This window comes from Carettochelys insculpta, chromosome 14 (assembly GCF_033958435.1).
Source record: "Carettochelys insculpta isolate YL-2023 chromosome 14, ASM3395843v1, whole genome shotgun sequence".
Taxonomy (NCBI): domain Eukaryota; kingdom Metazoa; phylum Chordata; order Testudines; family Carettochelyidae; genus Carettochelys; species Carettochelys insculpta.
This window is the reverse complement of record NC_134150.1, coordinates 320374-336070: the sequence shown is the minus strand read 5'-3', so window position 1 is coordinate 336070 and position 15697 is coordinate 320374. Positions and strand designations below refer to the sequence as shown.

The 15697-nt window shown below is 46.3% G+C and overlaps 1 protein-coding gene across 6 annotated transcripts in view; it reads right to left on the bottom strand.

Annotated features, from left to right (window-relative positions):
• The window catches only part of HYDIN (HYDIN axonemal central pair apparatus protein), a 286881-nt gene that overhangs the window by 188646 nt on the left and 82538 nt on the right, over positions 1-15697 (bottom strand). For all 6 annotated transcript variants that reach the window (XR_012647429.1, XR_012647430.1, XM_075008458.1 and 3 more), the window contains exons 13-15: positions 6188-6423; positions 2138-2238; positions 49-184 (exon numbers count right to left, since the gene is read on the bottom strand). Coding sequence is in view for 4 of the 6 variants with exons in the window: in XM_075008458.1 (XP_074864559.1) it covers positions 49-184; positions 2138-2238; positions 6188-6423 (473 nt within the window). In the remaining 2 variants the exon portion in view is untranslated. The remainder of the gene's footprint in view (positions 1-48; positions 185-2137; positions 2239-6187; positions 6424-15697) is intronic.

Below are 15697 nucleotides of genomic sequence, written 5' to 3'. Positions count from 1 at the left end.
CAAGGAAATTAGCAAAAAGCAGAAGAAAGGGAGGATGAGATAACTAACCTGTGGGAGAACTCCATAGCACCCTGGAAGCTCAGTGTCGTTCACAAGCATCACCATCTGCTGATAAGGGAACTTCAGGAAACACCGTCCAAACTTCAGCACAGGATTAACCACACGTAGCGGAGGAACAACACACCTAGCCCCCCAAAACATCATGACAGGCACCAAGAGAATATGATATTTGTTTATTCCCAGAAAAATGATGAAATGGAGCATAACATATTTGTCATTGTCACAAAGAGGCTTTATACCCACACAGTCATTAATCATCTTAAAATCCCTTTAGTTCACTTCTTAACCAACAATTTCTTCTTACGAACATATGGGGAAACTGCCAGGGGTTTCTAGCCAACAGTGCTGTATTATTACCAGCAAGCATTCAAACAGGTGCCATTTCTCAGACTGGTACCCTGCTAACATCCTGAGCTTTCTTAGGCTGGACGATTATTACTGGTAGGTTTGTACTTTTTGTGCGCCTAAGGACTTCTGTCAAATCTGAGTTCCTGGGAATTAACTCTTCTGGGGGCCATGGGCTATTAGATTTGTCCCCCCGCAGGCTCTAGGGTGTAACCAAGAACAAGGGGTTCAGTGTGTGGGAAGGGTTTGAGGCTGGAGGGTGGGTATGGGAAAGGGTGAGGGCTCCAACTGGGGATGCAGTCTCTGGAGTGGGACTGGCAACAAAGAATTTGGTGTGCAGGGGAGAGCTCCAGGCATAGGCCAAGGGGTTGGGAGTGTGGGACCAGGCTCAGGGCTGGGGCTCAGGGCTAGCTGTGCAGCGTCTGGAAGGGAGTTAGGGCGCAGGAGAGGGCTCGGGGCTGGAGCAGGTGGTTGGGGTGCAGATCATTTACCCGGTACAGCTGCAGCTTCCCTTTGGTGCTGGGGAGGAACAGGTGGCTCCTCTACCACCTGCAGACACTGTCCCCTGCAGCTCCAATAGGCTATGATTCCTGGCCAATTGGAGTTGCAGGGGCAGAGCCTCCATCTGAGTACAGCAAGGGGCAGCTTCCCCACACTTGTGGTGATGCAGCTGCAGCAAGGAGATGTAGGGAGAAAGACCAGCGGGCAGAGCTGCTTCCCCCTCTAAGGGCTGGCCCAGGACACAGGGACTTTAGTCGCTGAATCCCAAGGCTCAGGGCTGAAAGGTATTCCCCTCAGCCTGAGGCCGTGGGCTGCAGTTCCTAAAGCCTCTTTCTTAATGCAGCCCTGACCCTTCTCTAAAACCATACTTGGAAAGGGTGATTTTAGGTTTCCATCTGAGCTTCTAGGGAGATTTCTTTTTCTTGTCATTCTAGAACTCCTGCCCACTACCCACAATTCAAAACTTCATCCATTATCTGGATATGAGAGGTCATTTAGCTGTTAAAAGGAATATATCTTCATTTACAAATTGAGGAAATGCCTGCCCTGTTCTGATACATTGCAGAAGGACAAGGGGGCCACCAAGCTGATGAAGGTGATGTCAATTTACAGTCCTACAGTATCTGACCCAGAAAAACAGGATCCCTGGGCTCAAATTTGTGATAGCAATAACTAAAATTAGAGGAAGACAGATAAAGATGAGCTCATTCTATAAAGCAAAGAATAATACTCTTCTCTCACTACAATCTTTTATTTTTCCTATCTAAAATTCACAATTTTGTCCTCAATTCTTCATCATTAATCCACATGCTAATTGCCTGAAATTCGCTCTATCACTGCACTGCTATCCATGTTTTAGATGTCTCTATGCCAAAGAGAATCCCTTTTGTCACAAACGGAGTGAAATACAATACTCAGGATGAAAGGGATGGCTGTTGGTTTTTTCACATATGACATCTGTTATGTCACAAACACTGAAAGTCACAGCCAATAATAAATATTCTTACTTTTCCCATGCTGAAAAAGGCTTAGGGCCTTTTCCTTATCTAGTACAGCTGCTTTTCAGCTTGTGCTGTTTTATAATATTTGTCACTCTCATATAAGATCTAGTTCTAATGCCCAACTATGCATAATAATCCTGTTAAGCAGTGGTTCTTGCTTGTGTCTAAAGCAGCACAGTGTAGGTGACTCAGGGACAAAGGGGGAATACGTGCAAAGGGTGTATCAATACCTTGCTGTGATTAGAAGTGCCAAAACTTCCTCTCCAATACCAGCCACATCCACCACCAATGCCATTTCATATTTCTTTACAGTGTTGGAACATAAGGTCACCTAGAGCAGAGAAAGAAGAACAAATACTTCAATTTCAAAAGCTTTTCCTTATTTGGGGTGCTCATTCAGCAACATCTAGTATTCCCTTTGCTGGGCTTTTGGAACTGGAAGATCATTTGCTGGACCAGGAATCTGTTGAGTAAGGTTGCATCAGTGGGTCTCAGTGGAGGATCTTTGGACCACCACTGGTCCAAGATATCTTATCTGGTGGAACATTAAGGAAACATTCTTAGAGCAAACCTATAAGGGATTTGGGAAGTCTAAGGCCAAAGATGAGTTCCAAGTTTTTTTTCTTTTTAATATAAAGGAATCCACAGAATGGAAAAATGGGGAAATGGTGACTTCAACAATGCAAATAATTTTAATTTTCCCTAAGGAAGATCACTTTAATAGGATAACGAACATCCATGATGGCTTCAAAGAACCAGTTCTTTTCCACAACAAGCTCTACATCTTGGTACTAAGCACACAGAGGGTCTGCAGGGATGGTCTTTCAAAGTTTGCTGTCACTAAGAATGAAAAGGAGAAAGGAGTCACCCTAGCCTTCCTTATGCTTTAACAAACACACCAGCATCTAGAATCCTCTCACAGTGTGTGTGTGCGCGCATCAAGGATGATATCAGAGGAGATACTGCACTGATCTGTGCAAAGCACAGTTGGACCCAAGTGTCTCAGAGAGACTGATGGAAGAACTGAGAGATATTACCACCAAGCATTGAGAGCAAGACTGATATTTTGAAGGAGGAAGTAGAAAGAGCAGTGAAATATTAAAGAACATGAGCCCTGGACATGATAAGATCACCAGGTAACCAAATATGGCAGAGAAAGTATGATTCAGGAAATACACCGACTATGTAATATAGCGTGGAAAGAAGGGAAGGCACCTAAGAAATGGACAAGATCCGTGCTAATGACAATACACAAGAAAGGAAATGCATTGGAGTGCAAGAACTACAGAACAATTGCCCTGAAGAGTCATCTAGGCAAGGTGCTGATGATGATACTGATGGAGAGACTGAGGCTGCATCTATACTACAAGATAAATTTGATTTTTAATAAATTCAAATATTTAACCTCTATTTTATGAATTCAGATTATCTACAAAGCTTCCTGAAATTCAAACCCCCTTTTTTCCCATGTCGAGTCTCCACGGCCCCATTGACCCATGCAAGTTTGATAGCATGAGCAGTGCATTGTGGGTACCTATCCCACAATGCCTGAGCACCAGTTGCTTGTGGGTGTTTCATGTTTGAATCCCAGAATTCAAGCACTGTCACAGAATTCACAGCATCAGTAATCGCATGAAAACAAACTAGAGATCATGCCATTTCCTGCTGCAGCATTCCAGCACAAGCATGCATCCCGAAACACACCAAATCATAGCACAGATCATTTTGGCAAATCAGTGGCTGTCACACAATTTTTCCTTCAATTACAAAGCTCTGTGAAAGGTGGCTATCATAACAGTGCTGATGATGATGATGACGAGGATGGTTTGGAAGCGCAAATCTCCCAACTGTGGTCCAAGAACTCACAGCTGCTGGCTGCCATGACTGCATTGCTGACAGTGGAGTGGCAGCTTTGGATTCGTGAGACCTGCACCACACATCCTTTTGGAGTCCTGGGATGAAGAGCAGTTAGTGCAGAACCTTTGCATGTGCAAGTCTCCTTTTATGGAACTTTGTGATGTGCTGGTGCCCACCCTGAAGTGCAGCAACACCAAAATGAGGCTGGCTTTAACGGTTCAGAAGCGAGTGGCAATTGCACTGTGCAAGTTTGCAGAAATAGGAAGGAAGATCAGTGTAGATGGGGTGGAACTAGAGAATATACAGACGTTCATGTATCTGGGGAGCAACATGACATATGGTCTAGACTGTAAGAAGAAAACAGCAACTAGAATAGTGAAAGCAAGACTGAGTTTGAAGGAAATGGATAAGATCTGGAAAAGCAAAGTGGCTAGCTTAGGAATGAAGCTGAGCATCTCGAAAACGTGTGTATTCAGCAGCATGTTGTACACATGTGAGACTGGGTGATAATGAAAGATTCAAAGAAAAGGACATTGGTGTTCAAGAGGAGTTTTATAGAAAGAGCCTTAGAATAGGATGGATGCAGAAGGTCATCAATGAGGAATTATATAAGAAGATAAAGCTGAAAGAGAACCTACTACAGAAAGTTATACAACGGAAGCTACAGCTGTTCAGGAATATCAGCAGAATGAACAATGAGCACAAATCAAGACCCTGGTGTTTGGCATAATGGACAGTATGAATAGGAAAGGCAGATCCCACAGAGAATGGGTAGGTGATACAGTAGTTTGGTATGGAGCTTGTCTATAGAAACTAAGCCACTCCGCTCTGGACAGGGAAATATGGTAGGAAATTGTGACAAAGGCTTCGAACCCGAATGATATTGTTGATGATGACAGTGATTACTTTAGACAGCAGAATACCAAAGCCAAAATGCAAAAAAGACATAACTTGCCATCTCCTGTGCAGGAAGAATGTCCACTCCCACACAACAGCCATTCTAACTTAGAGCTGTGGAAATGGATGATGATGTCGTTATATGCTCCATGTTACAATCATCCATGGTCTACTGGCTCAGGGATGTGACCAGTCCCATGGTCTGCTGAGCAAAAAGGTGCTGCAAGGGGTGAGGGTTAAAAATAAAGTGTGCTAAAACATGTCTCTCCCATTTTCTTTGAGCATTAAGCCCTTCAGAGAGCATAGCTCAAGACTTACAGCACAACCAAGCTTGTCTTTTCCACTCATTTGGACAGTCTCTAAATTGAGATACAACGCCAAATACAAGCTTAAAAATATCACGTACATATCTATCGAATTGAACGTGTCCATTTACCAAGGTTGAATTTGCCCCATAAGTGAATACTTTGGTCATACGGGGCTGTTTGCAAAATCAAATTAAGAACCAAGAAGCCCTACAGGATTATCTCCTCTAAACTCCCATGTAAAAGCATAGAGAGGACTCTGCTCCGTAACCCACACTAGTATCCTTATAAAGTAGCAAATCCCTGCACCAGCATTCAGCTTTTCCTGATACTTCCTCCTGATAAAAAGACCTTTATTTTTAAGCCAACGTTACTGTTATGGTGCAATTACATCCAATGTATCCTTTTCAACAGTAGCTGAACATGAAAGAATTATACCATATTTTGGCTATGAGTTGAAATGTGAGCCAAATACCATACACTAGCACTAGAATGAGGCTTTGTTTTGTGTGTTACATGACTAAAACTCAGTTACAAAAGTGGAAAAATAAGTTACTTTCATGATGATACTAGCTCCTTCAACCTGGTAGCAAGACTTAAAAGACTCCCCTTAACCCAGACCTCCTGAAAACATGCAAATTAAATAAACTGTGGCTTCAAAATCAAGGAGCAAAATTTAACTCATTTACACCAGTGTAAATTCAGAGAAGCTCTACTGACTTAAATAGGGTTGTTCTAAATTTACAGTGTGTAACTGAAATTAAACCTTGGCCCAAGAGCTGCTGGGATCATTAATGGGTACCTCAACATTTAGTGCTTTCTCCACCATCCCACCCATAGCCCCTGGAAACCACTGCATTTACTGAGACTTTGTAGGAGAGTGAATGTGAAAAGGAGACAGATATAGTGAACTATTTTTGGTTATATATTCCTTTTTGACTACTATTGTTCATCCTAAATCAAACTCTAGGTGCTGTAAGAAGTTATCTAAACCCACATCTAGAAACTCATTAGCATGTGGCTATTGTGGTTGAATTTCATAGTCTGGATGCTGCAGTTTTAGAAGCCTAACTGCACCACCTTGGGTACCCTCAAAACTGGAATTATGAAAAGCTCTTAGATTACTCACATTACAATAAGCTCAAACATGACAAAAGGCTTGTTTTAACTTTGAAAATCATCAGACTGTCCTGTACAACTGTAGCTTGACATACACTGTACCTCGATATCCAAGAGCCCATGAGAGCGGATGGTACCACTAGAGGGTGTTATGGAAAATTCTTTTGGCTTGGCAGTTCCCTGGGCTCTCTTTCTCCAGGATGTTCTTGTGATGTCCAAGATCTGAACAAAACTGGTAACACTTGGATCCCCAGGTCCATCCCCAGGGATGCGAAGGTTGAATGTCATGGGAACCAAAGATGTGTTACTGAGACAACATGATAAAGACCGAGGAAACCCTATAAAAGAATATCACAGAATGTGAGTTTATGCATAACTATCTATTGTTTTCTAATGTGAATATTTCACAATGCTAAAAACTGTGCTTGGAATTTAGCTCTTTTCACACTGACACACAGTTAATTGAGAAGCTGAGCAAGTTATTAATCTTCACTTGGTCTTCCTGTAAATCGATCACACAGACTGAGTCCAAGGGAATACTAATTTACCGTTCTTGATATCAAATGTAGAAAGATTTTCATTACAGCATTAGCTGAGAGAAATTCTTTCAAGCGAGCACTGACTTATTTATTTATGAACCTGCGTCTAGACACAGCGTGATGGGCATACTGGAGTAAGACACAGATTTGCTAACCTTTCCTCAGTATTTTACCCCATTATCTTAATACATAAATAAATCACAGCACATGGTACTACTCATTGTGAAAAAGAGTAGCAAAAGAATCAGAATGATGAAGCTGGAAACTGCAGCACCATGGAAAGATCCTTCCACTGGAAGTTTGTCTTTATCTCAGGCTTTAACTACACTTGTAAAATTAAAGTGCAGCCACGTTTTAAAGTGAAAATGTGGCCATGACAGGAGTGCAAGGAGAGAGTTCTTCCAGCACACTATGTAAACCACCTCCATGAGAGGAGTAGATAACAGCACTGGGAAAGCACCAGTGTAGACTTTGCCTAGGACAGGGTCCTTTTCTCAGTTGATGGTGAAACTTCAGCTGGCTTCACTAAAAGCAGGGCTGGATCATTAGTGATGAATATGAGTAAAGCTGCTGCTCTCCTGCTACCTACTGAAAATGCTGCTGCTCCCCACAAGGCATACCCAAGTCTGATCACTCCTTTTTCTGCTGATTGGGTTCTAACCAGGAGTGTTGGAAGTCTGCCTACCCTGAATCACATTATCAGGAACTGGTGCTGTTGTTCAGGAAATAATAGCCATAGTGATTGCTTAAGTTTCCATTTGCTTTGTCAAAGTGTAAAGGAACTAAGGTTGGTTCTTCTAGTTTTTCCACTGTAAATCAGACACTCACGGGATTGCTTCTTAATTATAAATAAGATGAATTTTGCAGCACTTGCACTCACACAAATTTTAAATGCTAACTCAGCCGGGATGCCAGTTAGGGAGGCTGCAGCTCCCCAGCAAGTTTTGTATAGGAGAAGGCAGAGCTCTTCACTGCACAGGATTTGTGTGGCATGTGAGTTCTGTAGAAGTGCTTCTCCCAGCTTGTGCCCCTGGGGCAAAAATTGTGTTATTTTGCAATCACGGGATAACCAGCGGTGGCTGCAAAACTTCTACGTGCATAAGGTCACTTTCAAGGAAATTTGTGAACTTCTGTCTCCCACCCTGAAGCGCAGCAATACCAGAATGAGACCTGCTTTGATAGTCGAGAAGTGTGTGGCAATTGCTCTTCAGAAGTTTGCAAGGCCAGACAGCTACCAGTCAGTAGGCAATCAACGGTGGGGGCTGTCATCATACAGGTAGCCAAGACAATCAACATGCTTCTCCTGTGGAAGACTGTAACTCTGGGAAATTTGCAGGAGGTAGTGGATGGATTTGCTGCCATGGGGTTCCCTAACTGTGGTGGGGCCACAGATGGAATGCACATCCTCATCCTGGCACCAGACCAACAAGCCTCAGAGTACATTAACCACAAGGGGCACTTCTCTATGGTGTTGCAGGCATTGGTGGATTACAAAGGTGCCCTGGACTCCAGTAAAGAGCTTTCTAACTACAAGCTGAACAGATCCAGAACGGTGATAGACTGTGCCTTTGACTATTTAAAAGAAAGGTTTAGGTGCCTTCTGACCTGCTTAGATCTCAGTGAAGTGAACATTACCATGGTCATTGGGACCTGCTGTATTTCTTCATAACATTTGCAAGGTGAGGGGGGCAAGTTTCATGTCTGTCTGGGGGGGTGGGCAGTATCGAGGCAGATGTCCTATCAAGAAATTATCACCAGCTGACCCCAAGGGAAAACAGGAAAGCCCAGAAAGATGCACTGAAAATCAGAGATGCCTTGAAAACCATATTTGTGAATGAGTGTGAAGGGTGTTACCTGGCACCCCCGCACCAGGCTGTTTCCTTGCTGTTTATGAAACTCTACATAAACCATGAGGCAACTATCACCACCTACCCAACCCCAAAGCACGTTAAATCAATAAACAAAGCACTTTTCACAATAGGGAATATTTTTATTTAGAGGGCACTAATGGAAGAGTGTGGGGGGGTTTAGATAAGAGAGGGTTGGTAATTAAATTAAGGATCAGAAACTACTTAGAACAGTGGTTCTCAAACTTTTTGGGATGCAGCTCACCCTGCTCAACACAAACCTTTCCCAGGCAACCACCCACAACAACAAAGTGCAGTCATTTATCTCTAAATACCTTAAATAATAACAGAGAGACAGCTGTGCTAGTCTATATACTATCAAGACAAAAAAGCAGTCCAGTAGCACTTTACAGACAAACAAAATAATTTATTAGGTGATGAGCTTCCGTGGGACAGACCCACTTCTTTAAACCATAGCCACACCAGAACAGACTCATCATTTAAGACACAGAGAACCAAAAATAGTAATCAAGGTGGACAAATCAGAAAAACATGATCAAGGTGAGCAAATCAGAGAGTAGAGGGGCAGAAGGCTGGGGGGAGGGAGTCAAGAATTAGATTAAGCCAAGTATGCAAAAGAGTCCCTACAATGACCTAAAAAATTCCCATCCTGGTTCAAACCACATGTTAAAGCGTCAAATTTGAATATAAAAGAGTTCAGCAGCCTCTCTTTCCAAAGTGTTGTGAAAATTCCTCTTCACTAAGACACAAACTTTCAGGTCATTAACAGAATGGCCCACTCCATTAAAATGGTGGCTGACTGGTTTGTGGATCAGGAATGTTTTTATGTTTGTTTTATGCCTATTAACTCTTTGTCTAAGAGAGTTTGAAGTCTGTCCAACATGCAAAGCATCTGGGCATTGTTGGCACATGATGGCATATAGGATGTTAGTTGAGGAACATGAGAATGTGCCCGTGATTCTGTGAATAACTTGGTTAGGTCCAGTGATAGTATCTCCAGAACAGATATGTGGACAAAGTTGGCAACGGGCTTTTTTGCAAGGAAAAGTTCCATGACTGGTGTTCCTGCAGTATAAACTGTGGTTGTAGGTATGAATAGCTGAGGGACCCACCGCCCCCAAGGTGCAGCGCGGGCAACGAGACGCAGGTGGGCTTAGGGGAGTGTAGGGGGCGGGGGGCGAGACTGAGGGGTGTTGGTGGTGGGCACGTGGCTTGGGGGTGTGTGGTACAGCTGTGTGGATGGTGGTGCCCACGGAGGCTGGTGGTGGCACGCCCGGCTCAGATTGCCTGGGCTTTCAGGCCCAGTCCTGCGATCCCTGCACACACGGCCCACAGCAGCTCTGTGGGGCTCCGGGGGCAGCCACAGCCAGAAGAAGAGTTGGAAGCTCTGACGGGGACCCAGGGCACACCTGGGCCGCTAGAACGGCACCTTTCTGGAGGACGTGGGGCTGCAGCAGCGAGCGGCCGGGTGCGGAGAGGCCGGGGGAGGGGGGACCTAGGGGCGATGAGAGCTGATGGGGGGGCAGATCGCGGGGCGATGATAGCTGATGGGAGGCAGAGGGGTGGGGAGGAGGGTCCTGGGGAGGTGAAGAGGTCGTCAGGAAACGGGGAGCTATGGGGATACGTGGTGCCAGGGAGGTGCAAGAGGTAATGGGATCGTTACCCACATTCTCCATGCCCCACTGCCTTGTGGGTTATCCTGGGAAGGAGCAAGGCTAAGGGAGTAAACCCTGACAGAAAATCTGGAGGAGAGTCCTAAGGCGGTTCTGTGCCAACTTCTGGCATTGACCCAGCAACTGCTGCAGCTGAGCTGGTACCAAACGTAGAGGTTATCCTCTCCTTTGGACTATATCAGTCAAGCCGAGTGGTGGGACACTGGTGTCTGGGCAGCCCAGGGTTCCAAAAGAAAAAAAAAAAATTGCCCAGGCTCACGCCAGGAGAGGTACTCCAGCATCGCTTAACAGCGTTGAACCAACATGGGAGGTAACAGATACCGGTTATACGTTCTTGCTCGACTGGCGTAGAGAACGAGCGCCAGGGGTTGCCTTTGACGGTGGGAAAGATCATCGCACCTCACTGGACAGTCACCGCCCGCCTCAAGCTGGGCAGCCCCCAGCCAGTAGGGTACTGTCCTGCCACAGTTCACCTGCCTCACTGCGTGCATGAGGCTTAAGGTTCCCATACCTGACAAGTGACTGAAATTTGAGCACCAGGCAAACCAATAAGAAAAACAAGAAAAGGAAACCATCAAAATTTTAAGCTTGCTTGCTGGAATTTGCAGACCACACAGACCAGTTTGACTGAAGATCTTCAGGACATCAGCAACACCCGAAAGACCACTGTCATCAATGAGTAACTGAAGAGGCTCCAAGCTGACATTGCTGCTCTGCAAGAGACGCGACTTGCAGATTCAGGATCTCTAAAGGAAAAGGACTACACCTTTTTCTGCCAGGGTACAGCCCAAGAAGAACCCAGGGAGCATGGTGTCAGCTTTGCCACCAGAAACACCCTTCTACAAATGGTGGAATTAGTCATGGGCGGATCAGAAAGACTCCTTCAGGTCATACTTCCAACTTGTGCCGGTCCTGTCCACCTGATCAGCGCTTGCACTCCAACCCTATACGCCACACCAGAAGTAAAAGACAAGTTCTATGACGTGCTTAGTGCTGCCATAGTACAAATACCTGCTTATGAACAACTGTACTTTTTGGGTGACTTCAGTGAGAGAGTTGGAGCCGATCATGACTCATGGCCTTCCTGTGTAGGCTACTTTGGTGTGGGAAAAATTAATGAAAATGGACAGCATCTTCTTGAACTTTGCACATACCACAATCTGTGCATCACAAACACATTATTCCAAACCAAGCAACAGCACAGAGTGTCATGGAGACACCCACGTTCGAAACACTGGTATCAACTAGACGTGGTCATCACTAGACGTGATAACCTCAAAAACGTCCTTCTGACACGCAGCTATCATAGTGCCAACTGAGATACAGATCACTCGCTAGTTTGCTCCAAACTCAAGGTGAGATCCAAGAAGCTGTACCACTCTAAACCAACTGGAAGGCCCCGCATTGATGCCAGAAAGACAGCAAACTCAGACAGAGCCAAAAAGTTCAGAGTGACCCTCGACGAGAATCTGCGTAGCAGCTCTGGGGATGCCGATGTGACATCCAGATGGCAGCATCTGAGGGATACAATTTACAACATGGCCTTCTCGGTGTTTGGAAGAAGAGCTAGAAACACAAATGACTGATTCAAAGCTAACTTCGATGAGATGATTCCAGCCATCGAAAAGAAGCATGCTGCACTCCTGGAGCACAAACGCTCATGAGCCAGAGTACCCTGCAAGCACTCAGAGCAGCCAGAAAAACAGTACAGCAGACAGCCAGGCGCTGTGCCAACAACTGCTGGCTCAAGCTACGCAGCAGCATCCAGACCTGTGCTGACTCTGGTAATCTCAGGGGAATGCACAAGGGCATCAAGAAGGCAATAGGACCCACCCAGAACAAGATGGCACCTCTGAAATCCAAATCTGGTGAAGTCATCACTGACAAAGCCAAACAGATGGAGCAATGGGTCGACCACTACTCCGAGCTGTAGTAGTAGGCATCCTTCACTCTGCACAGACTATGGATCGCGCCCTTTAAAGTTTCAATTTAAGACTTCATTTACAGTGTCTATTGTGACTATAAAGACCCACACGAGAGTGACAGTCCTTGCTGCATCTCTTGAAGATGTAGTGGGTGTCTGGCAAGTCCTTATTGTGCTTTCTGTGTGCTCGCTTCTTCTCTGTTAGCTGTCTGATCTTCAACTCGCCCTTCTGAAGGCCCTTGTGTAACCCCTGCCTCCATCTGCTGTGGTCATCTGCTAGTTCTTCCCAGTTGTCCAGCTCGATGTCTACCTCTCTGAGGTCTCTCTTGCAGACATCTTTGTAGCGCAACTGGGGGCGTCCGGGGGGTCTTTTGCCAGAGGCTAGCTCACCATACATGATGTCTTTTGGAATCCTTCCATCGTTCATCCTGTGGACGTGGCCAAGCCAGCAGAGTCGACGCTGCCTGAGGAGGGTGTGCATGGTTGGGATTCCAGCTTGCTCGAAGACGGCTGTGTTGGTAACTCTGTCCTTCCATGATATTCCAAGGATGTGCCTGAGGCAGCGCAAGTGGAAGACGTTCAGCCTCTTTTCCTGGCGGGCATACAGGGTCCAAGTCTCGCTGCCATAAAGGAGGGTGCTGAGGATGCAGGCTCTGTAGACTTGCATTTTGGTGTGAGTGTACAGCTTGTTGTTATTCCACACTCTCTTGCCGAGTCTGGACAGAGTTGTGGCCACTTTTCCGATCCTCCTATTTAGCTCAGTGTCCAACGACAGGGTGTCAGTGACGGTGGACCCAAGGTAAACGTACTCGTGGACAACCTCTAACGTATATTTGTCAATGCTGATTGATGGGGATTCAGCAACATCTTGACCAAGTACATTTGTCTTCTTTAGGCTGATGGTAAGCCCAAAGTCCTTGCACGCTTTGGAGAACCGATCCAGCAGTTTTTGAAGCTGGTCTTCTGTGTGAGACACTACAGCAACATCTTCTGTGAACATCACGTCTCTGATGAGGACTTCTCGCACCTTAGTCTTAGCTCTCAGCCTTGCAAGGTTAAAGAGTTTCCCATCAGATCTTGTGTGCAGCAAGATGCCCTCTGTTGAAGATCCAAAGGCATGCTTCAGGAGGAGTGCGAAGAAGATCCCGAACAATGTCGGAGCAAGCACGCATCCTTGTTTGACACTGCTCCTGATTCTGAAAGCATCCGATAATGCGCCGTCATATTGGATGGTTCCTCATGTTTTTGTGGAACGACTGGATCATCTTGAGTAACCGTGGAGGACAGCCTATCTTGTGGAGCAGTTTGAACAGACCATCCCTGCTGACCAAGTCAAAAGCCTTGGTCAAGTCGATGAAGGCTATATAGAGTGGCTTTCTCTGCTCCCTGCACTTCTCCTGCAGCTGCCTTAGAGAGAAGACCATGTCAACGGTAGACCTCTCTGCACGGAATCTGCACTGCGATTCGGGGTACACCCTCTCAGCAATCTTCTGGAGTCTGCCAAGGATGACGCAAGCGAACAGTTTACCAGTGACGCTTAGGAGGGAGATTCCACGGTAGCTGTTGCAGTCGCTTCTGTCTCCTTTGTTCTTATACATCGTTACAATGTTAGCGTCACGCATATCCTGTGGAACCTCACCCTCTTTCCAGCACAGGCACACCAGCTCATGCAGGGGTTCCAGGAGTGTGTCTGCGGCACATTTGATTACCTCTGGTGGTATACCATCCTGACCAGGGGCCTTTCCTGCTGCAATGCTGTCGATGGCTGCCTTCAGTTCATCCACAGTCGGTTCTTGATCCAGTTAGTCCATTACTGGTAGGAGCTCGACGGCATCGAGGGCTGCGTCAACCACAACATTCTCGTGAGTACAGCTCGGAGTAGTGCTCGACCCAGCGCTCCATCTGTTTAGCTTTGTGAGCGATGACTTCACCAGATTTGGATTTCAGAGGTGCCATCTTGTTCTGGGTGGATCCTAATGCCTTCTTCATACCCTCGTACATTCCTCTGAGATTACCAAAGTCGGCACAGGTCTGGATGCTGCTGCATAACTGGAGCCAGTGGTTGTTGGCACAGCGCCTGGCTGTCTGCTGTACTGTTCTTCTGGCCTCTCTAAGCGCTTGCTGGGTACTCTGGCTCGGTGAGAGTTTGTACTGCAGGAGTGCAGCACACTTCTTTTCAATGACTGGAATCATCTCATCAGAGTTAGCTTCGAACCAGTCATTCGTGTTTCTAGCTCTTCTTCCAAACACCGACAAGGCCGTGTTGTAAACTGTATCCCTCAGATGTTGCCATCTGGATGTTGCATCGACACCCCCATGGCCGCTGCGCAGATTTTCCTGGAGGGTGTCTCTAAACTTTTCAGCTTTCTCCGAGTTTGCCGTCTTTCTGGCGTCAATGCGGGGCCTTCCAGCAGGTTTACAGTGGTACAGCTTCTTGGGTCTCAGCTTGAGTTTGGAGCAAACTAGCGAGTGATCTGTATCGCAGTCAGCACTATGATAGCTGCGTGTCAGAAGGACGTTTTTGAGGTTGTTACACCTAGTGATGACCACATCTAGTTGATGCCAGTGCTTTGAGTGTGGGTGTCTCCCCAACACTCTGTGCTGTGGCTTCGTTCGGAAGAATGTGTTTGTGATGCACAGATTGTGGTACGTGCACAGTTCAAGGAGACGCTGTCCATTTTCATTCATTTTTCCCACACCGAAGTGTCCTAAGCAGGAAGGCCATGAGGCCCAATCAGCTCCGACTCTTGCATTGAAGTCACCCAAGATGTACAGTTGTTCACGAGCAGGTATTTGTGCTACAGCAGCACTAAGCATGTCATAGAACTTGTCTTTTACTTCTGGTGTGGCGTACAGGGTTGGGGCATAAGCGCTGATCAGGTGGACAGGACCGGCGCACGTTTGAAGCGTGATCTGAAGAAGTCTTTCTGATCCGCCCATGACTAAATCAACCATTTGTAGAAGGGTGTTTCTGACAGCGAAGCCAACACCATACTCTCTGGGTTCATCTTGGGCTTTACCCTGCCAGAAAAAGGTGTAGTCCTTTTCCTTTAGAGATCCCGAATCTGCAAGTCGCGTCTCTTGCAGTGCAGCGATATCAACTCGGAGCCTTTTCAGTTCCTCATTGACAGGGGTCTTGCGGGTGTCACTGATGGCCTGAAGATCTTCAGTCAAGCCGGTCAGCATGGTTCGCACATTCCAGCAAGCAAGCTTGAATTGTTGATGTTTCTCATTTCTTGTTGATTTTCTTATTGGTTTGCCTGGTGCCCAAATTTCAGTCACTTGTCAGGTTCAGGAACCTTAAGCCTCACGCACCCAGCGAGGCAGGTGAACTGTGGCGGGACAGTACCCTATTGGCTGGGGGCTGCCCAGCTTGAGGCGGGCAGTGACTGTCCAGTGAGATGCGAGGATCCCTCCCACCATCGAAGGCAACCCCTGGTGCTCATTCTCTACACCAATCGAGCAAGAGCTTATAACCGGTAACTGTTGCCTCCCGTGTTGATGCAACGCTGTTCAGCGATGCCGGAGTGCCTCTCCGGGCACGAGCCTGGGCATTTGTTATGGAGACTCTGGGCTGCCCAGACACCAGTGTCCCCCTCTCGGCTTTA